This window comes from Marmota marmota, unplaced genomic scaffold, assembly GCF_001458135.2.
Source record: "Marmota marmota marmota unplaced genomic scaffold, marMar, whole genome shotgun sequence".
NCBI classification, from domain to species: Eukaryota; Metazoa; Chordata; class Mammalia; order Rodentia; family Sciuridae; genus Marmota; species Marmota marmota.
In genome coordinates this window covers 18,395,941-18,423,824 of record NW_025999960.1, presented here as the reverse complement: position 1 = coordinate 18,423,824, position 27,884 = coordinate 18,395,941, and the positions used below count along the sequence as shown (strand labels likewise).

Sequence of the window (27,884 nt, the reverse complement as noted above, 5' to 3'; positions counted from 1 at the left end):
AGAGAACCTAGCCAGCAACCAGGTAATTGCAGGTGAAATCTTTGCCTTGGGGACCCAAACCTCCTGCCTTCCACCCACATCCTGCCCCGCCTGCCACACCCAGGCCTGGAGTGCCTTGATCAGCTTTCCAGTCTCCTGCCCGACACAGGTGCACACTGTGCCCCAACCTGCTCTCCTGACTCACTCCCATAATGGGCTCAGAGAGACAGGTGCAGGAACTCTTCCCTCATCTCCTCTGGCCATTAGGGGCCTGGTAAGAGAAAGAGGGTCCAGGTGGCTGCAGAATGACTCATCACCTGTGCCAATCAGACCCCCCCCCCCACCCTGTCTCACTGTGCATGATTCACCCACAGGCAGCAATGGGAATGATTCCTCCAAAGAGCAATGAGAACAACGGAGACCCTCAGTGCAGCTCTCCTCTTCCTGTTCTCCATCCTCCTTTTCTAGGTTCTCTGTGGCCCTCAGGGAGGCCTCTAGTGTTCAGCCTAGCTTGGGGAGCCCTGGGATCTTGAGAGCACTGGGTTGTGTCCAGGAAAAGTGCCGTGCGAGATCTCTTTATCTTGCACCTACAGACCTAGAGGGAAGGCAGCCAGTGTGTGTGAATGCTTGTGTTCATTCATTAATTCCACAAATATCTACCCAGCCCCTTCTGGCATTGTACCAGCTGCTAGGGGTACTGCAGTAACTTGGAGAGAGGAAGCAAATGGTTGACCTCAGATCCCAGGCTTGGGAATCCAGGGCCCTGTTGGCCAGTCTGGGCAGACCCTCATACAGGAAGGTGTCTTTGGGGAATCAGCTACTTAAAAGAGATCCAATTGCTAGAGAACCCTTTCCTGCCAGGAGAGGAGGAGACCCAGCAGTCAGGGTTCCACCGGCTGGGTGACCCCAGGCCAGCCTCCTTGTTACCTGGCTTGGCAGCTGGGTGGATTCCTTCCTCCCAGTCTCACACAGACTGAACTGCTCTTTGCTGTGTTTAGGGTGGTGCTGGAGTGGGCTCCCGAGTGGGAGCAGCTCTCTGCTGCCCTCGCCTGAGTCCTTCCTGGAGGTGGCAGGTGTCGGGTTAGGCCCGGCCCCCCTCGAGGCCTAGCCACTCAGGTACGAGGTCTTTTCCCCTCCCCTTTGGCTTGGCTTTCTTTTATAAGGGGCCTTTCCTGGGCGCTGTCCCACTACTTAGAAGCAGCTGCTTGGCTCCTTCTTGAGTCTCTTGTCTTTGGCCCTCCTGCCTTCACTCCAGCCTCAACCATGTCCATCAGGGTGACCCAGAAGTCCTACAAGATGTCCACCTCTGGCCCCCGGGCCTTCAGCAGCCGCTCATATACGAGTGGGCCGGGTGCCCGCATCAGTTCCTCCAGCTTCTCTAGGGTGGGCAGCGGCAGCAGCTTCCGGGGGAGCCTTGGCTCCAGCATGGGCTTGAGCGGCAGCTATGGCGGGGCTGGTGGTGTGGGGGGCATCACAGCAGTCACCGTAAACCAGAGCCTGCTGAGCCCCCTCAAGTTGGAGGTGGACCCCAACATCCAGGCTGTGCGTACTCAAGAGAAGGAGCAGATCAAGACCCTCAACAATAAATTTGCCACCTTTATCGACAAGGTAAGAGTCCTCTGGGTTTGCATAACTGCCTGCTGTGCCCAGAGGGTCCACGCCCTTTCTCCTGATCACCCTCATTGGCAGCACATCTCCAGCCCCCACCGGCTCCTGCTGGGCCCCACCATCCTGGCAAGGGGTCCCTTCCAGCCTAGGGCTGGCTCCTCCCGTGCACTTTGATTTGGGCTGGGTCAGGGACCCGGGAGAGGGTCTGCACGGCTTAGAACTATAAATCCTGGGCCTTCCACATCTACCTCAGCCCCAACCGAGTTCTGACCTGCCAGCAAATCTCTCAGCCTCCAGCCCTTCCAGCTGTTCCACTGCTGGGTGGGAGGGGAGCCCCTCCAGATTCACTCCTTTCCCCTAGCACTGTCCCAAAGGTTCCACAACGGTGACCTCAAGTTTTTTTCTTTCTTCCTTTTTGTTAAAAAAGGGTGGGGGGAGGGTTTGATTAGGGTTCTAGGAGTTTAAGAGAGGGAAGTAGGTGTCTTGGTTCAAACGGGCAAGTATCGATCGATCGAGGCCTTTGGCGCCTGCGGGCTTGAGTGTGGGGGCACCAGGCTGAGTCACGACTTGCCCCGGGCTGCCCACCGCAGTGGGGGCGGGGCCGGGCTGCCGCGGGACCTGGCGCCCAGGTCGCGCACTCTACCTGGCCGAGCTCTCCACGTCCGGGGGAGATGCGGGGCCTGGCCTCGGGGAAGCTCGTCCAGGATTCAAAGTCTGAGGGCGTTGGACACCCCGCCCTGGTGTCACGTCCTGTTGAATCCGGAGTTTATGGGGCGGCCGTCCGCCAACGCCCCTCTCCCCACTTGGCCCTTGTCCCCTTTCACTCTTCCTACCCGGCTCCGCCCCAGCTATCTGGCTCCACTTTCCCAGGGAGGGAGCCAGGCCGGGTTTTGCAGCCGAAGCTCTGCGGCCCCAGGGGCCCCGGGGGATTGGCCCTTCCCTGCTGACTGGCTCCTGGGAGGCATTGTGGGAACGGGAGGAGGGAAATCCTGGGGCAGACGGTTCCCATCGGAATTGACCTCCCCCAGGAGCGCCTCTTCTTTGCTCAGGGCTTGCTGGTTACTTTCCAAGACCCTTTCACTTCTCGTCTGCGTTTGTCTGGCCTTGGGCTCCTTACAGAGGACAGTCAAGCGCAGTTTAGGAGTCCGAATTTTGATTCTCACGGCTTGAGGAGGTTTTCTTTGGGTTACCTTTCGAGTCTCACTTCCTCATCTGTGAAATGGGCGTGGTAATCCCTAAATCAGAGATTTGGCCTATTCACACAAGCGATTATGGAAAGACTGTGACCCACATCAAGCATTCCATTAGGATTAAATATGATAGACACTAGTATTTTTTTTAAATGATTTTTTTGGGGGCAGAATGGACTGAGGAAGAAAGGGTTTTACAGAGGGGGTTGTGGAGAAATAACTGGACTGTACTTGCAGAAAGTTCTTCTTTTCAAAGTCTCTCCAGTTTAAAAAGAGGTTCTTCCTGTCCGTTGACTGTGCCCACCAGGCACAATTTTGGATTAATTAAAAAAAAAAATCGATTCCTTGTTTTGGAACAAGTCTATTATTCCTTCTTCTTTTTTTCTTCTATTATTTCCTTCCTTAAAAACATTTCCCCACTAAAATTTCTGAATTTTAATCTAAGAAGAGGATTCCATGAGCTCAAGGAACCCAGGGCCTATGTGTTTGGGGCAAGAGTGGGGTGGGGAGAATCTTTCCATGCAGAAGAATCTTTAAAGAAGTGCTGTGAGGTGGGGGGAGGCACCTCCACTCTGCAGATGACCCTTGCTCTAAGTGACTTCTAGGCAGAGATGGGGCTCCTGAAAGGGCCCACCTGAGTTTCTTGAGGCCCTTGCAGGGTTGGGGAGACCCAGACTCTGAGAGGAGCAGCAAGTCAACTTAAGCTGCACAGGTTAGTGTGAATGTTGGCTAGAACCTAGAGCTGTTGGCCAGTGTGCTCTGGGTGTCAGGGCTAAAGTTTCCCTTGTCTGCCTGAATCCTTCCTTCAAAGTCATTCCAAATAATAATGATGAGGATAAGATTTGATATACATAATTTATTTTCCTTTTCAGTCTTAAATAGAAAGCTTGGCTGTTGCTGGGTGTGGTGTCACACACACCTGTAATCCCAACAAATTGGGAGGCTGAGGCAGGAGAATTGTGAGTTCAAGGCCACTCTTAGCAACTTAGTGAGACCCTGTCTCAAAATAAAATATAAAAAAGGCTGGGGATGTGGCTCAGAGGTTAAGTGCTCCAGGGTTTAATTCCCATTACCAAAAAAAAACCCAAAAAAGCAAGCTTGGGTATTTTTATTGATCTGTGACATGCAGCCTAGGTAAATGAGTCCTGTTCTACAGCTTCAGCCCAGCTCTGCTAGCAGTCTTCTTCCAACCATGCCCTTCCCACCCCAAGTGCTAGGGGGACAACTCCAACTCCAACTCCATTGCCCATCTCACCACTCATTGTTTCATTGTTCTTATCCTCTCCCCCATCATAGGTGGTCCCCCCAGAACAGCTAAGTAGATCCCTGAGTTCTGAGGACCTCATTGCTTGGGGAGTGGACTGAAAGAAAAGATAGTGCTTGCTTCCTTCAGCATCTGACCCTGGGCTGATGTGGACCTTTTTGGTCTCTCCTCCTCGTGTAGGTACGGTTCTTGGAGCAGCAGAACAAAATGCTGGAGACCAAATGGAGCCTCCTGCAGCAGCAGAAGACTGCTCGCAGCAACATGGACAACATGTTTGAGAACTACATCAACAACCTTCGTCGGCAGCTGGAGTCACTGGGCCAGGAGAAGCTGAAGCTGGAGGCCGAGCTTGGCAACATGCAGGGGCTGGTGGAGGACTTCAAGAATAAGTGAGTTCCCAAATCCCCTGTCCCCCCTGAAGTCATCCTGACTGACCCCACCCCCCAGATCAGAGGCCCAAGTCCCTGTGGCCCTCTGCTTGTGGCCACGTAGCACTGTATACTTAGGGTGATCATCTGATCGGGCTTTCTTGGGATAGTCTCTGTTTGTGCCCATTGTCCTGGATTAATTATTCATAACATCCACCTCTTCAATCTCAGGACTGTCCATATTTGGACAAGTTACATGAAATGCCTAAGTAGTACACCTAGATAGGCAGCCAACAGGCTTCACTTTCACATTTACAGTCGCTGGTGGCCTATTTATGTCACCATAAAGGTCTCATGTCAGGCCCTGTTGTGGATCCTCCCAGTATGCCCAGCGCAATGTGTATTCATGAAATCGGAAAGGGATTTCTTGTTCTAGACCTTCCAATTGACAGAAGATGGGGTGTGTGGGCAAGGGGAGAGAGGAACAGATGGGGAGGGCCAAAGAACCACCCCACTCATATCCTGCATTTCTGTGAACTGAATTTTCTAGATATTCATGTTCCCCTTAAAAGATCCAGGGCAGGGCTGGGGGTGTAGCCCAGTGGTAGAGTGTGTGCTCAGCATGCCCAGTACCCTGGCTTCAATCCCTAGCATCACCACCATCAGCATCAAAAGACGCAGGGCTACCTCCCCTTTGCTTTCATGCTCTGATCCTAAACCTTTCCCCACTAGGTATGAGGATGAGATCAATAAGCGTACAGAGATGGAGAATGAATTTGTCCTCATCAAAAAGGTGAGGGGTCCTCCTATCTCTCTTCAGATGCTGGAGGCTGGGGCCTAGAGACTTGAAATAAGAATTTTCTAGAATCTGTCCTTCAATGTTTCTAAGTAATGGGACATATTCATTTGTTTTAGCATTTGAGTTCATTCAGATGTATAATTTGGAAAAATACAGATAGGTAGCTAAATACATTTGGACAGAACTCTGGACATCAATGTTGGAACATGGTTTAAAAAAATGGAAACCTGCACCAGAGTCTTCATGCAAAGGACCCAGGCTCCAACTATGGCTCCAATAGAGGGATTTTATACAAGAGAAAGTGAATAAAACCTGTTAAAAAAAAAAAAAAAGGGAGAAGAAAGGGAAAAAATTATGGAGCATAATTGGAGGTGTGGCTATAGAGGGCTTCCTGGAGTGGGCAGATGGGGAGTGGCTACTGCAGGAAGCAGAGTCAAGGTGTATGGGGTGGGGATACAGACGGGGTGGACAGAACCTGGGCTGGAGGATCAGCCATAAAGTGGGGGGAGGGGAAGCGATTAGTTAGAAGGTCCCAAGTCCAGGTCATGGAGTGGACGTTGGGGAGCCCTTAGGTTGGGGTTGGAGGTGGGCCCTCAGCTCAGAGCCCTCTCTCCTCACCCTCAGGATGTGGATGAAGCTTACATGAACAAGGTGGAGCTGGAGTCTCGCCTGGAAGGGCTGACTGATGAGATCAACTTCCTCAGGCAGCTGTATGAAGAGGTATGCTCTTGGGGGCTTGCAGAGGAGGGTACCCATCCTGTAGTGCTCCACCCTGGGACCTGGCCAAAGGCTCCCTCCATCCCCTAGTACACCAATTGACAAGAAATATTAGCCCACAATGTTATTCTAGTGGCACTGTCCCCTTGCATAAGGGAGGGTTTATTATTGCATTTCAGAGATGAGAAAATAGTTTCAGAGAAGTGAAATAACCTGTCCAAGGCTGTCACAGAGTGTTGACCCAGGAGCTACTCAGGCCTGCTCCATCCCCAAAGCCCTTGTCCTGATCCTTGGGGGCTGTATTGGCTGCCTCTGGGGGCTTAGTATTGGTGCCGAGAGCAGGGAAGGGGTCTTCTCCGTTGGTTATTTACCGAAAGCCAGGTTTCCTTTTGTCCTTCCCTCAATGTTCCAGGTCCTTGATCTATCGTCCTTCTGTAGAAACTTGGCCCTCTCCCAGCCCTAACTTCCTCCTGCGCCTCTCCTGTTGTCTTATCCTCTATAGAAGGCTCCTTTTGTGCAGGGACAGAGCCTCACCACCTGCCCCTCTGTTCCTCTAGGAGATCCGTGAGCTGCAGTCCCAGATCTCTGACACATCTGTGGTGCTGTCCATGGACAATAGCCGCTCTTTGGACATGGATGGCATCATCGCTGAAGTGAAGGCCCAGTACGAGGAGATTGCCAACCGCAGCCGGGCTGAGGCCGAGAGCATGTACCAGATCAAGGTGAAGAGCAGGACCACTAGGCTGGGCCTTCCCTTCTGGCTTGTTCTGTGTCCTAGCCCATGAGAAGGGAGCAGGATTTCAACTCTGCCTGCTGTGAGCTGGGCCTGCAGAATGGGTGGCTGGTGGCCTGAAAAGAGGCCTCTAGTGGTTGTATATGTGTGTGTGTGTGTGTGTGTGTGTGATTTTGTGAGTGTGTGTAGGAACTTGACAGGAGGTTGAGATGACCGAGTCTCTCTGACCTGGCTGAGAGGGCACTGTCCCTTGCGGGGAGGGCACCTGAGGGTCCAGGGGGGGTCCCCTCTTGAATCTCATTCCTGTCCCACGTCTGCAGTATGAGGAGCTACAGACTTTAGCTGGGAAGCACGGGGATGACCTGCGCCGCACCAAGACGGAGATCTCTGAGATGAACCGCAGCATCAGCCGCCTGCAGGCAGAGATTGAGGCCCTCAAAGGCCAGGTATCCAGGGGGCTGGGAGCGGGGCAGGATCCTTGGACAGCTTTGGGTGAGAGAAGGTCATGTAGGAAGGAGGGAGGAGTCTGGGACCCGAGCTGGAGGGGCGACTTTTTCAAACTGCTCCTGGGAGGCTGAGGGACACTGAGCAGTCTCTGGGACTAGGACAAGGTGACGGGGGCTGTCAGGTAGGATGGGGTCCAGGATCCATGCCCTGATTTATTTAATTGGTCCTATCTATTAGGGCAAGGTTGGGTTTTGCTCCTTTATGGAGAGCTGAGAACCCAGAGCTCTGGTTCTGTTAAGGTGGGGACTTAAAGTGTCCCAGGTGGAAGCGTGGGAAGGGAAGTGCCTGGAAGCTGCTCTTTCTGCATTCTGCTTCCTCTTTCTCATGGTTGGCATCTTCTTTTGCATCTACCTAGAAGAGGGACAGAGGGTGGGTATACCAACACTGCCAACTTACTGCTCTGCGTCCCCACAGAGGGCATCCCTGGAGGCCGCCATCGCTGATGCTGAGCAGCGTGGGGAGATGGCCATTAAGGACGCCAATGCCAAGGTGGCCGAGCTGGAGGCCGCCCTGCAGCGGGCCAAGCAGGACATGGCGCGGCAGCTGCGCGAGTACCAGGAGCTCATGAATGTCAAGCTGGCCCTGGACATCGAGATCGCCACCTACCGCAAGCTGCTGGAGGGCGAGGAGAGCCGGTGGGTGTGGGGCTCTCTCACTGGTCCTGGAGCCCCATTCCTGGAACCTGGGGTGGGGAGGGATGGGGACTGCCTGGAGCCCCTTTGGGGCTTGGGTCCTGTTCTGGGACAAGATGGGCCAGGAGTTGGCTCTGACATCCTGTGTATCTGGGTATAGGCTGGAGTCTGGGATGCAGAACATGAGTATCCATACGAAGACCACCAGTGGCTACTCAGGTGAGTGTCCTGGGAACTGGGGATGGAGGCCAGGGTTCAGGCGACCTCTGGGAGGGGCTGTGCTCAGCAGCAGTTGAGGAGACAGAGGAGGAGCAGGATTCCTGTTCTTGGGAGAAAACCAGGGTGACAGGTGACATACCCAGGATCCAAATAATGTAAGAACTAAGAGAAGGCCCCCTAAATAAATGGTAGCTGGGCACCAGGCATGGTGCTAAGTGCTTTATATGATTTATTGTGCTCATTTTTTTTTCTTTTTTGAATAATTATTGTACATTTCCCTCTTACACAGTGGAGGAAGCTGGGGCCCAGTTAAATGCCTTGTCCAAGGACAAGCAGCTAATATGGCAGCCCCTTCCCACCCTCCTCCTGGTTCCCTGGCAGTCCTGAGTAGAGAAGGATGCTGTGACTGGTCAGGCAGACTTAGGCTGGAATCTGGGCTCATGTGCTGCTTCTGTTTCCCCCCAGGAGGGCTGAGCACATCCTATGGAGGCCTCTCCAGCCCTGGCCTCAACTACGGCCTGAGCTCTTTCCAGCCCAACTTCAGCTCTGCTGGGGGCTCCAGCTCCTTCAGCCGCACCAAGGCTGTGGTTGTGAAGAAGATTGAGACTCGTGATGGGAAGCTGGTGTCTGAGTCCTCTGATGTCCTGCCCAAGTGAACAGTCTCTGTGGCTCCTCCCAGCCTCCTGCCTCCTGCTGCTGCCTCCGAGCCTGTGGGGGGGAGCAGCTGTAAGGGGAGCTTGGGGAACAAGAAACCCACCCGAGGCTTAGCCCTAGCCCTCACCCACCCCTGGGGGCCCCCTCTTTTGCCTGGAGTATCCCCTCTTATCCATGCCCTCAACCCCAAACCAGTTCATTTGTTTTTTTTCCAAAATAAAGCCTCAGGCGGCCCTGCCAACCAACCCTGCTATGTGTGTACCTCATGTCCACAGGGAGGGCTCAGGAGGCCTCTTCCTGGGCTCAGAAGCTGGGAGGGGCTCAGGAAGCAGAGGGTGCTGGGCAGGAAAGTCTGGCCTCCTCCAGGCTGTTCCCAAAGAGACTCCTTTGTTGAAACCTGGTTGATACTTGGTCATGATTGGGGACATCTGTACCTGTATAACAATCTGTCACCTGTGCATAGTGCCCTATGGTTACAGCCTGCTCTCAAATACCCAGGTTCATTTGGCCTATGCTAAAAGTAGGTGGAGCAGGTTTTAGATGGCCTTATTAGGGGACAGTTTAGTCTCCTTCCCCATGTACCTCAGCATTAGGACTACTTGCAGATAAAGAAAGGCAAGTTCAGAGAGCTCCAGTAATTGGCTCACCTAGAATGTGACCCATCCTGGGCCAACCAGAAGCCAGGACTCCAGTTCCCAAACCTGTACTTCTCAGCCAGGCACATGGCTTCCTTGTGGCCACAGATGTCTTTTTTACCACCTTTGTTCCTTTGTACCCAGAGACTGCGGAGTCCTAGTCTTCCCATCTCTTTGGAGGTCCAGAGTTTATTCTCGGCCATTGGGTGTGTCATGCCCGAGATTTCTAGAAGGCAAGATAGTACCCTACAGGACTTGGCAATAATAAAAGGGCTTTCCCTGCTGCACTCACAGTTGCTCCACCTGCCCTCCCTGGTGGCTTCTCACTGCCCCTTCCTACCCCTCCACCTGCTGCGTTTATGATACATAGGGTGTGTGCGCAGCCTGTGTTTGCACGTGGAGGGCGTACTGTGTACACACGGGTGTGTACAGGTTCTGTGAAGTGTGTGAAGGGGTTGGCCTTTCTGTCAGGACCATCTCCAAGTCTTTAGGGCAAGAGGGAGGTTAGGACACAGTTGGGTGGCATACTGTATCCCCAACACTCTGCCACTGCTGTCACCAAAGATACAGGCAGACACATTCAGGACTAAGTGCACAAGACTTCAGCCACCACTGAGACAGGGCCTGTTCTGACTTTCTGAAACACCAATGGAGAATAAACAGACACCGGGTGGGGACAGGCTCATGCCTGGCCCTATTGTGGGTTCCCAGTGCAGGGCTCCTGTCCCGGACCCTTGGCTTCCCAGTCCCTGAGGGCCCCATCTTGCTACCTCCCTAGCTACCCACCTCCATGGAGCTGGGCTTCCAGACAAACCGGGCTCTCTTCCTCCTCACCCCTGCCCACCCAGTGCAGGGTCCAGGGTTCTGCACACTGTCACCCTAAGGGACTTCACTCATCAGTGATAAGGTTAACAACACCATTATCTAGGGCAGTGGCCTTCTAACTATTTTGGCAAAGGCCCATGTTAAATTCATTTTTATTATGACCTAAACACACACACACACACGCACACACACACACTCAGAAATAAACTTTTTTTCCTTTCTCTTTCCTCGTTTTTTAAATTGGTGCATTATATTTATACATAGTAATGAGATTTGTTGATACATATTTGTATTTGCACACCACAAAATAATATTATTTGGCCAATATCACTCCCCAGTACTTCCCCGCTCCCTTCCCCCGACCCCTGGTCCCTTTCCTCTGCTGATCTCCCTTTGATTTTCTTGAGATCCCTGCCCTCCTACTTTTCTATTTTCCTCTCTAGCTTCCACATATGAGAGAAAACATGATCCTTTACTATCTGAGTTTGGCTTATTTTGCTTCACATAATGGTTCTAGTTCTATCCATTTTCCTGCAAATGACATACTTTCATTTTTATTTACAGAAACAAAAATTTTTATTAAAAATACCAACTTGCTCCCTGTGCATGTGATCCAGACTGCTCAATGGGTCCCAGGAGTCAGGGAGTCTCAGCACATAGTGAGAGGGACCTTTTGCACTCTGTGGCCCCCAAGTCAATATTTTCAATTGTGCCCCATCCAATCCTTGAAGCCAGCCACCTGTCTTATCAGGCCCCACCCCAGGCAGTGGGCCAGCAGGAGGCAGACAAGCCCCCCTCCTGGCCCCCATTCTTCAGTCTCCTGGGAATTTCCACACCCTGGGTGTTTACTGAGCAGCAAAAGGCAGGAAGGCCCCAGAATTCCCTTCCCCTCCTCCTGTCTTGCTCCTTCCAGATTCTTGTGTATACCCAGTGGGATAAAGTCACTCAGCAACTCAGGGGACAATATCCCAATTATCTGTCAACTTTTTAACAAATGCAAGAGTTGTAAATCCATATCTCATTTAGAGGAAGAAACTCAGGAAGGATGGAAGCTAATATTTCCAAAAATCTAATCTGTCCTGCATGTTTGTGGCTTCTGCCTCTGAGGATTCATTCAGTCAACCACTGGTAGAAAATATTCCAGAAAAGAATTGTGTCTCTACTGAACACATATTGAAAATTTTTTTCTATCATTAATCTCTAAACAATACAGTTGAACCCCATTTACATCGCCATTTACATATACCTTGCATTAGGTATTATAAGTAATCTAGAGCCAAGCATGGTGATGCATGCCTGTAATCCCAGGGATTAGGGAGACTGAGGCAGAAGGATCACAAGTCCAAGGCCAACCTCAGCAACTTGGCAAGACCCTAAACAAAACTTGGCAAGAACCTGTCTCAAAATGAAAATAAAAAGGGCTAGGGATGTAACTCAGTGGTTGAACACCCCTGGGTTCAATATCATGGGGGGAAAAAAAAGTCATCTAGAGATGATGCAAAGTATGTAGGGGAATATAGGTATGTTCTATATAAATATGACACCATTTTATTTAAAAGGCTTGAACATCTGGGATGTTGGTGTGTGTTGAGTCCTGAGTCACCGGGTTAAATTTTGATAGACAGTAAAAAAATCTTGGGCTTGGGATGTGGCTCAAGTGGTAGAGCGCTCACCTGGTATGCGTGAGGCACTGGGTTCGATCCTCAGCACAATATAAAAATAAAATAAAGATATTGTGTCCATCTAAAAATCTTGATTTCACAAGGTGTAGCTGTGCGTGTGCCTGTAATCTCAATGGCTTGAGAGGCTTAAGCAGGAGAATTGCAAGTTCAAAGTCAGCCTCAGCAATGTAGCAAGGCCCTAAGCAATTTAGCAAGACCCTGTCTCAAAATGAAAAATAAAAAAGAACTGGGGATGTGGCTTAGTGCTAAAGTGTCTCTGGGTTCAATCCCTGATTAAAAAAAAAAAAAGCTTGATTTTTTAAATGAGACTTTTAATTTTTCTAGAAATGCACAGGTATAGATAAAGATAGGTCCCTGTTTGACCATTCCAGCTAAGTCAAGCATTATTCCCCATCTGACTGCACCCAACCTTGCCACCCTAAATAACATGAATCTTCTAAGCCTTTGTGGTGCATGCTCATCACACATTGTCATTCCAAGGTTTTGTTCTTCCTGCCCAGTGAGTTGGTTGGAAGTAATCTGTGATCCCCTCTGCAGGATGGGGACGATAACGTGGGCTACAGATGAGGGGACACCGACTAGAATGAAAAGGGGCAGAAATGGAGGAGGAAGGGATGGGGGCCAGTATGGTGTGACCCTGGGGACAGTCACTGGGCTGCCCCTTCAAGCATGGTGGTGGGTACCGTTGCTTTGTCTCCTGCACCCCTTTCCCCTTCTAGAAGTAGAACACTCTCGTCTCCCCCTTCTCTCATGCCTCTCTTTTTTTCAGGACCTATTTTCCCCCAGCTTGCTCCCACCATCTTGGGAGCCTCCTATTCTCAGGACTTCTCTTCTAGGTGGCGTGGGCCAGTCTCGGCCAATTCCAACTGCTTTGGCTCTTTTCTTGCTGAGAAATATCATACATATACAATAAAATGCCAGCAGTGATTCAACATTAAATGTATAGTCTGAAGAGTTTCACTTCTGCTCATGCCCATGACATGAAACATTTCTTGTATTATGGAAGATTCCCTGGGCTCCTTGCTGGAGTGCACTTTTTTTTGGAGGGATACTGAGTATTGAACCCAGGGGTGCTTAACCACTAAGCCACATCCCCAACTCTTTTTTATCTTTTTATTTAGAGACAGAGTCTTGTTGAGTTGCTAAGTGCCTTGCTAAGTTGCTGAGGCTGACTTTGAACTTTCAATCCTCCTGTCTCAGCCTCCCCATCTTGGGATTACAAGAGTGTGCCACCGTGCCTGGCAAGGAGTGCACTTTTTTAAAACTTTATTTGTTTAGAACAGTTTTAGGACAACAGCAAAATTGAGCGAAAGAAACGGAGGGTTCTTATATACCTCTTGCCTGTACACATGTACAGCTCCCCCAGATCAACACCCCACCAGAGTGGTTCATTTGTTACAGGGGATGAACCTACACTGACATATCTTTGACATATCACCCAGAGTTTGAAGTTGACATTAGGGTTCACTCTTTGTGTTGGACATTCTAAGGTGTAGACCAATGTATAATGACATAGATCCACCATTATAATATCATAGATAATTAGGACTTGGGGTTAGATGTCAACATCAAAAAGGTTTACACAGGCTGGGCGCAGTAGCACACACCTGTAATCCCAGCAGCTCAGGAGGCTGAGACAGGAGGATCACGAGTTCAAAGCCAGCCTTAACAATGGTGAGGCGCTAAGCAACTCAGTGAGATCCTGTTTCTAAATAAAATACAAAATAGGGCTGGGGATATGGCTCAATGATAAACTTTCCAGGTGCCTTGTACCTTAGTCTCCTTGTACGTTAGTCATTAATTTATCTATAGTGGTATTTCATTAATTACCCCATAGGCTTTGTGGGTGCAGGGGTCACTTCATACTTGCCTGTTTTCTCACTGATTCTTCAGTGCCTAGCAGAGTGCCTACAAGGCACATAGTAAGTGGTCAATAAAATTATTATTATTATTTGGTACTGGGAATTGAACCCAGGGGGCACTTAACCATTGAGCCACATCCCCAGGCCCTTTTTATATTTTAGGGACAGGGACTTGCTAAGTTGCTGAGGGTCTTGCTAAATTTCTGAGGCTGGCTTTGAACTCATGATCCTTCTGCCTCAGTCTCCCAAGTTGCTGGGATTACAAGCGTGTGCCACCATGCTCAGAGGTCAATAAAAAATTATTAAATAAGAGAAAGAATGAACCATTTCTATGTTGATGGTCATTTATCTATTTTTCTACATTTTAATCCCTTTAAACTTTTTCTACTGGGAAGAGAGTAATTTGCTCAGATCTCATCCAGAAACAATTGGCATATGGATATTTTAAAATATAGGTGGCCCCATGATGGTTTGACTTCATGATTTTTCTACTTTACAATTGAAGTGGCGCCCCCTTTCTCAACTGAAAAATCTGAACTGGGCCTCTCCAGAAATCTTTAACATGGCTGATTTTAGGACTGTCAACAAAAGAGTCTCTGCAAAAGAGTTCAATGTAGATAAACTTCCTATTTTCGTGTTACCCTGTTTATTTGGCCACTGGCCGAGAAGATACCAGCACTCCAGGTGCTAGACACCCCCTTACTAGTTTTCACAAACATATCCAGTATAGTACTTTGAAAAAATGTGCAAACAAGGCCTCTGGCCTTGAGGTGGGGCTTCACAGAGATGTCTACATTTTTAAGATAAGTTACAAATGGGCTCCATGGAAACAGCTGGCAGGGGGAGGAAAGAAAGAAGAGAAGAAGCTCCCCCCTTCTCAGGTGTTGTCCTTGAAGAGTTAACATGCCCAGAACAGTGAAAGAAAAAGCTGCTTTTATGTGAACTTCTGCAGACTGTGAACTTCTGAGCCCCTCCCCTTACATGCTGGGTATAAAACTCTGAAACTCCCTGAACTCGGGGTTCAGGGGATTGATTGATTACAGCAAAGGCTGTACCCTCTGAACCTGGCTGCAGCCAAATAAAACTGTTTCCTGCTATCTTCGGTGCCTTGCCTCGTTTGTCCCTACAACACAATGTGAAGCCAGAAGTGTTCAGTAGAAACAACACTGGGCGGCTGGGCTTGGTAGTGCACACCTGTGATCCCAGCAGTTTAGGAGGCTGAGGCAGGAGGATCACAAGTTCAAACCCAGCCTCAGCAACTTAGTGAGGCCCTAAGCAACTCAGTGAGACCCTGTCTCGAACTGAAACATAAAAAAAAGGGGGGTTGAGGATGTGGCTCAGTTATTAAGTGCCCCTGGGTCCAATCCCTAGTATCAAAAAACAAAACAAAAAGCCCCAAACTGGGGATGCAGGGCAGCAGCAGAAGCCTCAGTTCCCAGTCAGCCAGGCAGACAAGAGGGGGAAGCCATCCATGCTCTCCAGTGCATTGTGTGGTGAAGCCAGGGGTATTAAATGTATTCTTGACTTCATGAGATGTTGGACTTACGATGGGTTTATCAGGACGTAACCTGGTCATGAGCCCAGGAGTACCTGATCAGCATCTCCCCACGAAGTGGCTTGAGAGAGATCAGGGCCATGTCTGACCAAGACAGCTACAGGCAGGCCTTCTTTCGGTGCCTGAGGAGTGGGTGGGAAGAGCTTGGCCTGCAACAGGTTAGCAGCCTGTGCCTGGTGCTTGGGTGGTGGGAGGAAGGTTGCACAGGTGAATCCACAGACATACATGACAGGGTCCTTGACCTCAGACTCCTTCCAGACTAACTGGACAAACAATGGGTCCCAGAAGAGTCGACCTTGTTTGTTCAGTTGTGCAGCAAACATTAATTGGGCCTCTGGGGTGAACTAGACCCTCTCTAGGCTCAGGATGGGTGATGTTCCCTGCGCATCTGGCCCATGATCAGGTGAGTAGTGTACGGGGGACACTGGTGATTTAGGGCTTCATTGAATGCTAATGGTCCCCCAACTCCTGTTGGCTCTCCCCTTTCCTCAGTAATCAGAATTCCATTTTATGGTTGAGCACATGACTATCTGGAAAAAAGACTACATTTCCTTGCTTTCTTTGTAGTTATCTGTTGCTCTGTGTCAAAGGGATAGAAATGGAAGTGGGGAGTGCAACTTTTAGGTAGTGTCCTCATAGGGAGGGAGGGTGAGCTGCTTCTTTAACCCCTCCTTTTTGCTGGTGGGAGTTCAGCAGCCATCTTGGATTATGAGGTGGCCTGGGGAACAGAAGCCTGGAGAATGGAGCCCTTTGCAGAATAAAAGAAGATGGGATCTTCAAACGAACACTTCAATCTGAAGAACGAAATTTGGGGGACCATGTGCAAATGGAGTACCGATCATTCAGTCCAAGTATCAACAAGATCATGGGGTACTATACTGGATTTGACAGATATTTCCTGGAAATTGAGAGAGAAATAATCTTGTCTGGGTAAAGTCTCTGTTATTTTGATTTTTTCCTGTTATCCCAGATAAAGCTTTTTGTGCTCCTATTATAAGGAGCACATTAGCCTGTTTCTGAGGGTGGCCTGAGGGATGAGTAGAGAGGACACTGACAGGGATCAGAAAAGTGACTTCCAAATTCTTGGTTGACTCTGGGATAGTTGGGGAATTCTTCCCCTCTCTGGGCTTTGGTTCTTTTTTCTTGAACAAGGAGGGATTATTTATTTGTTTATTTATTCATTTTTGGTACTGAGGATTGAACCTCAGTACCAAACCATATACCCAGCCCTTTTTAATATTTTGTTTAGAGACAGGTTCTTGCTAAGTTGCTTAGGGCCTTGCTAAATTGCTAAGGCTGGCTTTGAACCTGTGATCCTCCTGCATCAGCTTCCTTAGCTGCTGGGATCACAGGTATGTGCCACCATACCCTGCTTTTGAACAATGTTTAAAAAAATACCTTCTAGCTCATCCACTTTATTCTCTGGACATTCTGGAGGCCCAGAATGCTGAACTGAGAAATTTGACTTTGACCTCAGAAATGGTGGGCACCACTGGAGGTTTTTTTTTTTTTTTTCCTTTCTCAACGAGGAGCTAGAAAGAGAGTGGGTGGAGGCAATGTTTTAGGAAGATGGAATCTGTAATCTTCTGGTAGGGACACATGGACTGAGCTTTGGGCAGGAGGCAGAAGACCTGGGTGGCAGCCTCTGTCTGCTGCTCATGGGATCTGTGACCCTGGGCCTTCTTCCTCCCCTGTGCGCTTAGGTTTGCAACTGGAGAGCAGGGCATCTCTGGGGCGGCTGTGCGGATTAGACGCGGTGATGTGTGTAAAACACATGTTCTTCCCCTCAGGAGCCCCTTCAGGAGGAATTCTCTCTGTGTCTTCCGTTCTATGATCCCCACTTGGCGTCAGAGTCACTTCTACAAAACCTGGGCTCCTCAAAAAGTAGGAAGGCAGAAGGGCTGGAGAGTGCATCTGCCTACTCCCTGCCCACCTCCCCACCTCCCACCTTCCACCTTCCACCTCCCACCTCCCCACCTCCCATCTCCCACCTCCCACCTCCCCACCTCCCCAACCGCATGAGGCTTTCTTCCTCAAGTCTGTACTGGATTCTGTCTCCAATATGCTTAGGAAGGCTTCACCTCCTTTGATTCTCACCCTCTGTGAGGCGAGTTTAATTTTTGTTTTGCATCCACAAGTATGGCTGCACTAGGACCTAACCCTGAGCTTTGGACGGATTACTTTATCTGTCCCGTCTCCTCTGGGGGGAATCTTGTGGGACTAGAGGAGAGGGCTGAGCCATGGGTCACTCTGTATGCTGTAGGGTGGGGGACAGGAAAGCAGGAGAGCTGGTCACACATTTGTGCCAGTGAGAGTCTTCACCTGGGCTCCTGGCGCCCCCTGGTGGGCATTGTTGGGAGTGGCCAGCAAAATGTGGCCAGAAGGGAGCCGGCTTCAGAGCCTCTCCTTCCAGCTACTTCTCCCTTTAGGTTTGATTGGAACAGTAAGAATATAGGTACCTTGGGGATAATTTTTATTTAGGGGGTCAAGATTTCAAATGACAACAGAGATCAGGCAGCTAAGGTAAGAGTAAAGTGTATCTGGGGTAGAAAAATGTGCACAGATACTTGTTATCTGAACATTAACAAATTTGAAATATTCTTTGTGTTCACAGAGAATTATATTTGTTCTATTTTTTTTTGAAGCACGTGGGCCTTTCATCCTCCCACTATAGAGTGAACTGTAGGTGCAGGAATGTTTAATTTTCTTTTTCTTTTTCTAAGATGATGTAAGCATACTGAGAAATGGCATCTGATATGTGCTTTGTTGCTGAATCAGTAAAAGGGAATGGTGAGGACTGTGGCAAACTAGAGTTGCTCTTCCATGTAAGAGCAGTCAGTCCCACTCCTAGAATTGGGCCAGAGGCACCTTTGCTTTAGCGAGCCCCACTGTTTCTCCTTTAGCTGTGACCTTCTGCCTCTCCTTGGTGAGAAACCTCAGGGGCCAGAGGAGTGCACCCACCTAGACAGAGTCCATATTTCCAAATCCCTTTCCAAGTGGCCTAAGCCCACTGCTGGGCACTGCTTGGCCTCCTGGTTACTATTAGTTCTGAGGTGGTGGAGGAAGGATTGGGGCTTCTAGTGGCTAGGTTCTCATAAGCTAGCCACTAGTCACAAGCAGCTATTGAGTGCTTAAAGTACAGCTAGTCCGAATTGAGATGGGTTGAAAGTGCTAAATTACACACCAAGACTTAAGACTTAGCATGAGACAAAAAGAATGTAAAATATCTTGTGAATAATTTTAAGGTTGATCATATGTTGAAACAATATTTGGCATATGCATAAAACATTATTAAAATCAATTATACCCATTTCTTTTTTCTTTTTAAATGTGGTCACTAGAAAATTCCATCAGAAGCTCACATTTATGGTTATATTGTATTTCTATTGAACAGACAGCACTCGGAAGGCCAGTTGGGGTGTCTGCTGGCTTGTGTGTGAGGCCTCTCAACTGCAGGAGGAAGCTGGGGTCAGAAGAGCAGGAAGTGTGGTCCTCCTTTTGCACTTTTCCCTGGTTGCCCAGATGTTGGGGTCAGGTCTGGGGCAGACTCTTTCTTCAACCCCTGCCAGTGGCCAGAATTTTCAACTTGGCAACAGAAATAAAAAATCCACAATTTTACATGAAATCTGATTTTTAAATGTTGTCAACTAATCCAAATGTTTAAAAAATTGTCTTGGCCAGGATCACACAAGCCACTGGAAACTTGTCTTTGGGCTCCAGTTGCAGGTAGGAGGACTGAGTTCAAGTGACAGGGCTTGGCGTGGTTCCTGAAGCATAGCAGTCTAAGCCAGGAGAGACAGAGCGGGGGAATCTGACTAAAGGAGAAAAATCGCCAATTCCAGCTCCTGTCTTCACTGGTTAGACTTTGAGAGTCAATTTTGGCATTGGGAAACAATGCTGCGGTGCGGACTGAAAGGACACAGAGAAGAGTAGCAGCGTGGAGAGTCTTGGATGTTCACCCTTTCCTGCAGCCCGTGCTCAGTCTGGATCCCTGAATAATTGGCATCCCCATTAGGCTAGAGTTGAGGGAAGCCAGATGCGTTTGCGCAAACAGGAGATTCCTCAGGTGTCCACAAGGGGGCAGTAGAGGAACAGAGAGGAAACAGCTCTACAGGCTCCCCAGAGCAGAGTTTGCCGGCCCTAAAGCAGGTTCTCCTTTTCTGGAGCTGGACCTGGGAGTCTTCTGGGTTACAGGTAACCACTAACCTACAGGGTGGCTTTGTGTAAACCAGAGGAAGCTCCTCATCCTCCTGGGGATACAGTCTTGTACCAGGGTATGACTTTGGAGTTTGGAGTGGATTTTAGGCCCTATCTACCTATGCCTAGCACTGGTGGCATTATTGCAGGGTGTGTGGGTGGGGGAGCTGAGGCGAGAGTGCTCGGCGCAGCAGGGTGGGTTAGCCCTGTTTCTGAAGGTGTGTCCTTGGCTTGCGTGTCACTCAAAGTTTGAGTACCAGGTGAGCATAACAGGGGCTCCTCAAGAGGGCGCCACGCTGCTTGTGCTAACCTGCTGATTCCCATAATTTCCAGCAGGTGGAGCTCTTGGCTCCAGGCTCCATCAGTAGAGCCGGCTGCGGTCAGGATGGGAGGTTTCGTCCCTGAACAGGGCTGGCAAGTGGCGCTGAGGGGAAGGGATAGGTGAGGGACCTCGGAGGGTAGCATGATAGGCATGTCCCATCCGAACACAGCTGGCCTCATGAGTCAGCCGCTCGGAGGTTCAGGATCCTGTTGTTTGGGAGGCTCAGAGGGGGATGGCAGGAACCAAGAATCAGGAGGTAGAGGTGGGGACAGTCCTTGCTCCCAGTCTAGTGCGTTGTCCCCAACAGCACTCTTTCTGGTTGACGTTATTCTTGTCATAGCCCAGACCAAAAGCCTTCCTCGAGGATACTCAAGGGTGCTTGCTCAGGGCTGGCTCACCCAGCGGAGGACCACCTCTGCAATCACTGCTTTCTGTTCCCCTACGACCCCTCCTGGGTCTCCTTGAGGAAGCACCACACCGTCTTTGTGTAAGCCCCACCCCCACTACACTTCAAATGTCTGACCTATCCATTTGATGATTTTTTTTTTTTTTTTGTGGGGTTGAACTCAGGGCTTTGTGCTTGCGAGACAAGCACTCTACCAACTGAGCTACATCCCCAGCCCTTGAAGGACATTTAATCTGCCTGCCTTAAGTTTTACCTCCTTTGTAAGTACAATTCTCTGACTCCTCTGAGTCTGAGCTCTTCACTACCTGGACCCTATCCCATGGTGCTTTCCACTGCATTGCCATCTCCCCAGCCAACACTGAACCTGGCTTGGGCCAAGCGTGGCTGGAATGTAGCCTGTGTTCCCTGTGCCTGGCACAGTTGTCTAAATGAGAGGAAGGCCTGGCTGCATTCTCTTCTGCCCTGTGCAGCTGCTGGCCTTCCCAGCTCAGGAGCTGGTGTGTGTGTGCTTGCAAGCATGTGTGTGCATGTGTGTGCGGGAGGTGCACACACAGAGGGCCTCAGGCACCAGAGACAAGGAATGATTCACGTGGGCAGTTGTATGTGCACAGGTGCAGGCAGGCACAGACAGGCACTGACAGATGTGCTCATATTAATCCAGAAGACATGGAGCTCTGGATGCAATGAGGGATTGATTGATTTTTAAAAAAATTTTCATTGAAGTGTAGCATGCATGGAGAGAGGTATTGTGTTGTAAGCATGTAGCTGATGAATTTTCACAAACTGAACGCATAATACTACTAATATCAGGATCCAAAAACAGAGCAGGGCTGGCCCTAGAAGCCCCAGTGTAAACACTGGCCACCCAACTCCAGGCCACAGGATGAAGGAGAGAGACGCCCGAGGAGGAAAGAGTCTGAGGCTCCTTACACCTCTGCCTATCTTCCTCCGAGGACCTGGGCCTCTCTCTAGGGCTTCTACTGCCTTTTTTTTTTTTTTTGGTTCCAGGGATTGAACTCAGGGGTGCTTAATCACTGAGCCACATCCCCAGCCCTATTTTGTATTTTTATTTAGAGACAGGGTCTCACTGAGTTGCTTAGCGCCTCACTTTGCTGAGGATGGCTTTGAGCTTATGATCCTTATGAGCTTATGATCCTCTGGGATTGTGGGTGTGTGCCACTGTGCTGGCTGCTTTTAAAATGCAGGCCCTATTCCCAGTGCCTCTTCTGCCATTTTGTTATTTCTCCAGAGGAGGCCCTTGCACAGCTTCCTCCTGGGTGGCAGTCATAAGGCCTTCTCCTCTTCCTGGGCCCATCACAGCGCCTTAGGGTCCCTATGGCTCTGCGCTTAAAACAGCCTTTGGCCTAATTCTGCTCTTCTCTTGCATGCTCAGGGATTGGTCTGTAGGAGGTCCTGGCTTCTGGGGTGATATCTCCCAACTTCCACGCTTATCTTAGATCCAGGATTTGGACAGAGGAGGGACAAAATAAAGCCTACTGTAATGTCCTGGAACTGTAAGCCCAATGGAGAGGGGAAGCACACAAAGACTTGCCCTCCAGACCCCCCAGCTCTCCCAGAGCAGGGCTGGCATGGCTGCAGTGGGAACAGTGACAAGTACCTCATGACATGGTGCAAGTCTGTGTGCTTGGGCATGCACAGGGACATTGTGTCCAGCTGTGCATGTTTTATGGAGACTGCATGAAACTCTGTGGGATGGGACTTTCATGTGGCTGCATATGGTGGTGCTGGACATTGCGCGTGGCATGCTGGGAGTGTGTGAGGAATGGTGGTGTGCGGGGCCTGTGCTAAGCAGCTGTTGGAGAGTGCTGGCTGTATGTTTGCTCCAGGGGTGGGGTGTGTGCTTGGAAGCTTGTGTGCAAGGACCTATGTCCGTGGATGGAGGGGACAGGGACAGTGTGGACGGAATGCCTGTGTACAGTGGAATTATGGCTCCAGGTGTGTTTGCTCTGTGCTAGCCGGAAGTTACCTGTGATCGTGAGGGCCCAGTGTTGGCAAGGAGGGATCCATCTGAAAAGAGAGAAAGGACTTGGGGGCGGTGGAGGACTCTGAGCTGAGCTGCCCCTTCTCCTACAGCCTGGCCATCAGGTCCCCACTGCTGGCCCCCATTCTGGGATAAGCTGCTCCACCCACCCTCTGGCCTGCAGAAATGGGCTAGGTGGGGCTCAGGCTGCGGCCCAGATGCTGAGGTGGCAGGCCTAGGAGGAGCGGTGGGCTGGGCAACGTGCTGGAGCAGTAGGCAGCCTGCCCGGTGCTGAGCTGGCAGCTGGCGCTGGGGGCAGGCAGGGCCCCACCCTGAGCAGGCCAGGGCAGGCAGGGCAGGGCCTGTCTCAGGCAGGGAGTGGAGGGAGCTGATGGGCAAGCCTGGGCCTTGTTTTTGCCAAGATGGGAGGTGGAGGGGCAGTGGAGTGTGCTGTGGGAATTCCTTCTGTGGTGGGGTGAGGTGGGCTGAGCTGTGTACACTTTTCCTTGTTATCATCTGTGCATTTGATCTGTGTGTGCATTTGTGTTCCTCCTGTGTTATATGCATGTATCCACGAGTCTGTGTGAGGGCGCAGGTGACTGTGCAAGTGTGATGTGCCCCCAGGCATGTATGAGTGAGGGTCTTACATGGATGTATGTTTGGAGAAAGTCTGGGTGATTGAATGACTGTCCCGTGTGCACGCTTGCTGGAAAGGCCTCTGTGGCTTTTGTGTGTCATGTTTAGGGAAGACACTCATGTGAGTTAGTGCTCAGATAGACTTTTCTGGAAGGTCTGTATCCTTTTTGTGTGCACGAATGGTCTAGGTATTAGTCCTAGAGGGCAGAGGGCAATGATTGTCAGTGACCTTCTAGTGAGCAGGTGTGGGGGTGGAGTGGTCTGGGTTTTGGGATTGAAAATTGAATCAGTTTGGTCAGGTCCTTGGACTGATTTGCTTCTGCACTTTCACACTGTTTTGCTTCCTAGTCACTTTTTTTTTTTTGTGGTTCTGAGTGTGTGTGTGTAAAATGACCATAAATCATTGTGAGTCTGTGTGTAACAATTCTACTAACTCCTTTACATCTGTGTGGTGTTTGTAACAATTCTTTTTTTTTTTTTCCACATGGGGTCTCACTATGTTGCCCAGGCTGCTCTCAAACTCTTGGGCACAAGTAATCTTCCTGCCTCAGCCTTCCCAATAGCTGGGGCTATAGACAAGTGCCACTGTGCTGGGCTTAAAACAATTCTTAAACTAGGTGTGTGTCACATGAAACATGCACTTGTTTGTGAGTCTGTGTGTGACCCGCCCCCCCCACTGCTTGATCTGCACTGTGTCCAGCATTAGCTGTGTGTGTGTGTGTGTTCCCTACAAAGTATGTGGAACAAGCAGTGTCCTTCCTCAGCCAGCTCCCTGCTGGGAATCTGGCACACTTGTTGCCTCCTTCAAATCCCACAAGTGTTGACATTTAGTGTTCTTCTGCTCCCACCCTACTTCCTCTCACAGGCATCAGGGATCCTCCCTTGGGACAGGAAGGCCTGAGTGAAGTTGAAAACAGGGCTCCCTGTGGAGTTGGCAGTTTCCCCCAAATATGCTTTAGTATAATGGGGCCAATTGGAGGCGACCACTGGCAAAGATGTTGAGGAGACATCCAGAGTCAGTGGAGAGTATATGTCTTAAAACCAAACCAAAACTAAAAAGCTTGTCTTAGAGCTAGGCAGTCCTGGGTTCAAATCCAGAGTCTCTCATATACAGTTCCAGTGGGACTTTGGACAGGGCACCTTCTATGCCTTAGTTTCACTTCTGTAAAATGGAGATGGTGTTTGTTTTTGGAGTTGCTATGAGAAGCATTGGAAGAGGATCACAAAGCTCCTAGCACAGGACTTGGCACCTGGTAGTCTTTGGATAATTCGGTAACCCCCAATCTTTTCAAGGATCCTTTTGAGGTCTTGCTTTGAGATCACTTTAAGATCACTTTAGAATTCTATGATTGATCATGTAACGAATAATGCTACAGGTATAAATAGTATAGAAAAGTAATCTAATTTAAAGCCACTTTGAGATCTTGCAGGAAAGGCAGTAGGGGTTGGAGGAGACTTCTTGACCTACAAGTTAGCATTTGGACTCGGACCCTCAGAAGCCCTGACCACGTGCAGGTGGTCAGAACCAGAGCTGAAGAATTTCTCACACATAGCCCCTGACCTGTCTTGGTCTCTTGAGAACACCACAAAGCTAATGCTTCGGGGTGGAAGGACGCAAAGATGATCTTGAAATGGTATAGGTGACCCAGGGACCAACATGGAGACTCTAAAAGGCCACAGTCTATCAATCGGACCCACAAAGACGGCTGAGCGCGGAGACAGAGCTCCCCAGCCCCAAAGGAAAGCCACACAACCTCCCATTTCAAAGGGTCAGAAGTCTCCACCACCCCATGGACCGACACACAGATCCTCCAGAAGCACAGACACCGGATTGCGCTCCCCAACAACCCGCCAGATTCCTCCAGAGAGCTGGACCCCCCTCCCCCGCGGCCCCCACCCCCGCCCCCAGGACGCGCACGGGCGGCGGCCCCCGCTGCCCCTGCTGACTCAGGCTGTCCAGGCTTAGCGGGTGGGGCTTGGCTGGGCGCGCTTCCAGCTCCGGGGTGGGGTGGAGGGTGAGTCACCGTGGAGGGCGCAGGCAGCCGGCGCCGCCCTGGGCCCCGCGGGCCGTGGGAGCGCTCGCGCCAGCCAATGGGCGTCTGCCACCCGGCCCAGCGCGCTGGCCCCGCCCCCGCCGCCGGCCGCCGCGGCCAGTTCCCAGGACCCGGTGCAGCCCTGGGAGACCCCTGACCCGCGACCTGCCAGGTCCGGTGGTCTATCCCTCCGCAGGGAGCATCGGGTCTCAGGGCGCTGAGCCGAGGGTCCCAGCTCCTCTCCCAGGGGCCCCCTTCGTGCCACTCTTATCTACTGGTTAGGGATTGGCCGGGCCGTGCAGCTGACAGGGGTCCTCTGCTCTGGTTCCTTCTTGCCCCTCTCTATACTCTTCCCAGATTGTGCCTTGTGGGTACTCGGCTCCTTCTCGAAAGGGGTCAGACTGTTAGGCTAAGTGACTGTGCTGGCCCAACAGTGGCATTTCCGTTGTCCTGATGGCAAAAGGTCTCCGTCTGTCCGGAGTCAGCCACAACACCTGCTTTGTTTTCTTCAGAAAATATAGCAGACACTGCACCTAGGAAGGTCATTGTTCTTGACTCTGGTAACCCTAGCCGCTGGTGGGCTGACCTGTATCTGGGCCTTGACAGCACACTTACACACACACACAACACACACAGATTCACCACAGCAGTTTAGACTGTGCAGATACGCAGGTACAGACAGATATGCAGATGTTAGGCCCAGATGCTCACATATGTGTATGTAAGCACACACACACACACACACACACACACACGTTAAGCAGGAGAGGGAAGCATTTCAGCTCTATCCTTTCCTAATTTTCTGATTTTTGTTCAATTACTGAATCTTTCCAATCCTGTTTCTCTACCTATAAAATAGGGATATCTAGAATTCCCTCCTTATAAGGATTGTTGCAAGGGTTACAGGAATATACATGGTACATGGAAAAAAAACCCCAAATAAAGTGGGAGCTATGATTTTTTTCCCACTTAGATATATCCTCACACACCTGCACACACACAGCTTCAGACATCAACATGTGTACAGGTACATATCAACACAGGCACAAAGATACACAGACACAAACAGTCCCCCACTTTCCCCAAGGAAAGCAGCAACCCCCACGACAGTCATAAAAGCAAGTTTTACTGCCCAGGGTGTGATGGGAACTGGAGGCCCAACTGGGCAGGGACTGGAGGCCTCCGCGTCGGGCGTGCCTGCTCTGCCCTGGCTCCCACTCAGCCCCAGGGTCAGGACGCCTTCATTCCGCAACACACCCCTCTCTGTCCCCAAGAGCAGTCACCCCATCCTTTCTCCACTGTTGCCTGAAATTAGGCCCCACCTTCTCCAAACAGTCTGAACTCCAGGGTGGGGCCCCCCCAAGGGTTGGTACCCTGTGTGGCTAGTGGCAGGGGCATGGTGACCTGGCTTTCTGGGGGAAGGTTTTGGGGTTGGCAGGGGGTAGTCCTGTCTCCCCGCCCCTACCCCCCAATCCTCTGGGCTGGAGGGTTCTGGTTCTCAGGATTTGGTTGCTCAGCCCCAAAAGCAGCCAGAGGAGGGTCCCTTTTGGCCCCCGGCAGGTCTCAGTCTGTCACTTTCCACTTTGCCTCCTGCTCCCTGTGTTTAGCTCTTGCCTGACCTTCACCCTTCCCCAGAGCTGGGGAAGTTTGAAAATGGTTCTGGAGAGCTGGGGAGACTAAAAGTAATCCCTGCACCCAGCCCTGGGTGCGAGACTCCTTTCCTGTTGAACCATGGCCATTCCAGCCTGGTCTTCCACTTAGCATTTTCCCACTGCCCTATGTCCCCTTCTGCAACAAACACTTGATACTAGATAATCTTAATAGCAAAGACTGTTAGAGCTGGACCCCAAGGTTACTGAGTCTGACCCTGAGATGGAGAGCCCCACATTTGAGGCTATACTGGTTTTGTGGAAGCAGCAGTAAAACTGAAACCGGGGCTCTTTCTCCCCATCCAGAAAAGTCCTGAGTGTCAGTGTTCTCACCCTCCTCACCATCCATTTTCACGGTGAGCAGGTCTGTGACCTACTGGGACTAAGGCTGAACAAGGAGGGACTTGGGCCCTGTCCTCTGGAACGGCCAGCCTGATAGTGGATGAAGGTGTCAGATTCTGGTTAAAGGAATGGAAGGATCTCACAGATTCCAGGAGGTTCAGCAGGCAGTTGCCAGGAGAAGGGTTTTGAAAGAAGAGGGCCAAGGAAAATTAAGCCAAAGGGAAGGCTCCTGGACTGTGGAGCTAGGGGCTTCGTGGGGTGGGGAATGAAGCTTGCTCTATCCCCTTCATGGAGTAAACTTGCTGGGGACTGGATTCTGGAGTTTGGCGGTGACAGACCAGGTGACTGCTCAGAATGTTCAGTACAACCAAAATGGCCAGAGGGAGGCCCAAATGCCTTGCCTGGGCCTGGGCCTTGATGTAATGTCCTGTAGTGTAACCTTCATGGTTGGACACTGGTCATGCTCAGGGGCTGGTCTCCCTCAGGGAACTGGGGGCAAGGAGATGATCTCGCCAATGCCCTGCCACTTCAACTCCTCTGTCCTACAACATTTCAATCCAAGCTTCTCAGAGGCCACTGGCCCCCAATGTCCCCAGTGATAGACTTTTCAAATACCTAGGCTGCTTTCTTCCATGCCTTCAGATTTCCTGTCCCCTTTCTGCCCCCAGGGTCTGGATGATTCAGAGGGGTGGGACTCCCAGTTGGCAAGACTCAATTTTGCTGGCTGGGAGTTTTTCAGGGTGTTAATTAAAAGGAGCCACCCAGAGAGAATGACTTCACTTGTTCACACACACACCCTTCTGCCCTGCCCTCCCCTGTGCCCCCATTCACACGCTGAGCCAAGGCAGGGGCGGCAGGTGGAGGAGCCCAGCGGCAAAGGCATGAGCATTTGTGTATGTCAACAAGCAAAGTGCAGCCTCAGAGCATTTTTGACATTTTTCCCCCTAGTCCAATGTTGCCGTCGCTGCATTTCCCTGACTCTTTCCCTCCCAGCTGAACTGGACAAGCCGAAACCTACTTTGTATGGGAAAGGAACTGGTGTTTCCCAGGGACTCCCCAGTAGCTCCATTGCTGTGGAGAAGTCCTCCC

General features: G+C 50.6%; 1 protein-coding gene across 1 annotated transcript; it reads left to right on the top strand.

The window, feature by feature from the left end:
* The first annotated feature begins 1,126 nt into the window (after window positions 1–1,126).
* On the top strand, window positions 1,127–8,915 carry Krt8 (keratin 8). Its single transcript, XM_015493412.1, has 9 exons — window positions 1,127–1,587; window positions 4,222–4,430; window positions 5,142–5,202; window positions 5,833–5,928; window positions 6,483–6,647; window positions 6,979–7,104; window positions 7,580–7,800; window positions 7,958–8,016; window positions 8,482–8,915. The coding sequence occupies exons 1-9, from the start codon at window positions 1,243–1,245 to the stop codon at window positions 8,670–8,672; spliced, it is 1,473 nt and encodes a 490-aa protein (XP_015348898.1). The 5' UTR covers window positions 1,127–1,242; the 3' UTR covers window positions 8,673–8,915.
* Window positions 8,916–27,884: the final 18,969 nt, after the last annotated feature.

Excerpts from the sequence above, each read along its gene's own strand:
- Krt8 (XM_015493412.1), top strand. The coding sequence starts at position 1,243 with ATGTCCATCAGGGTGACCCAGAAGTCCTACAAGATGTCCACCTCTGGC. Across the intron at positions 4,431-5,141 it reads GTGGAGGACTTCAAGAATAA|GTATGAGGATGAGATCAATA; the intron begins GTGAGTTCCCAA and ends TTTCCCCACTAG. Across the intron at positions 7,801-7,957 it reads CTGGAGGGCGAGGAGAGCCG|GCTGGAGTCTGGGATGCAGA; the intron begins GTGGGTGTGGGG and ends ATCTGGGTATAG.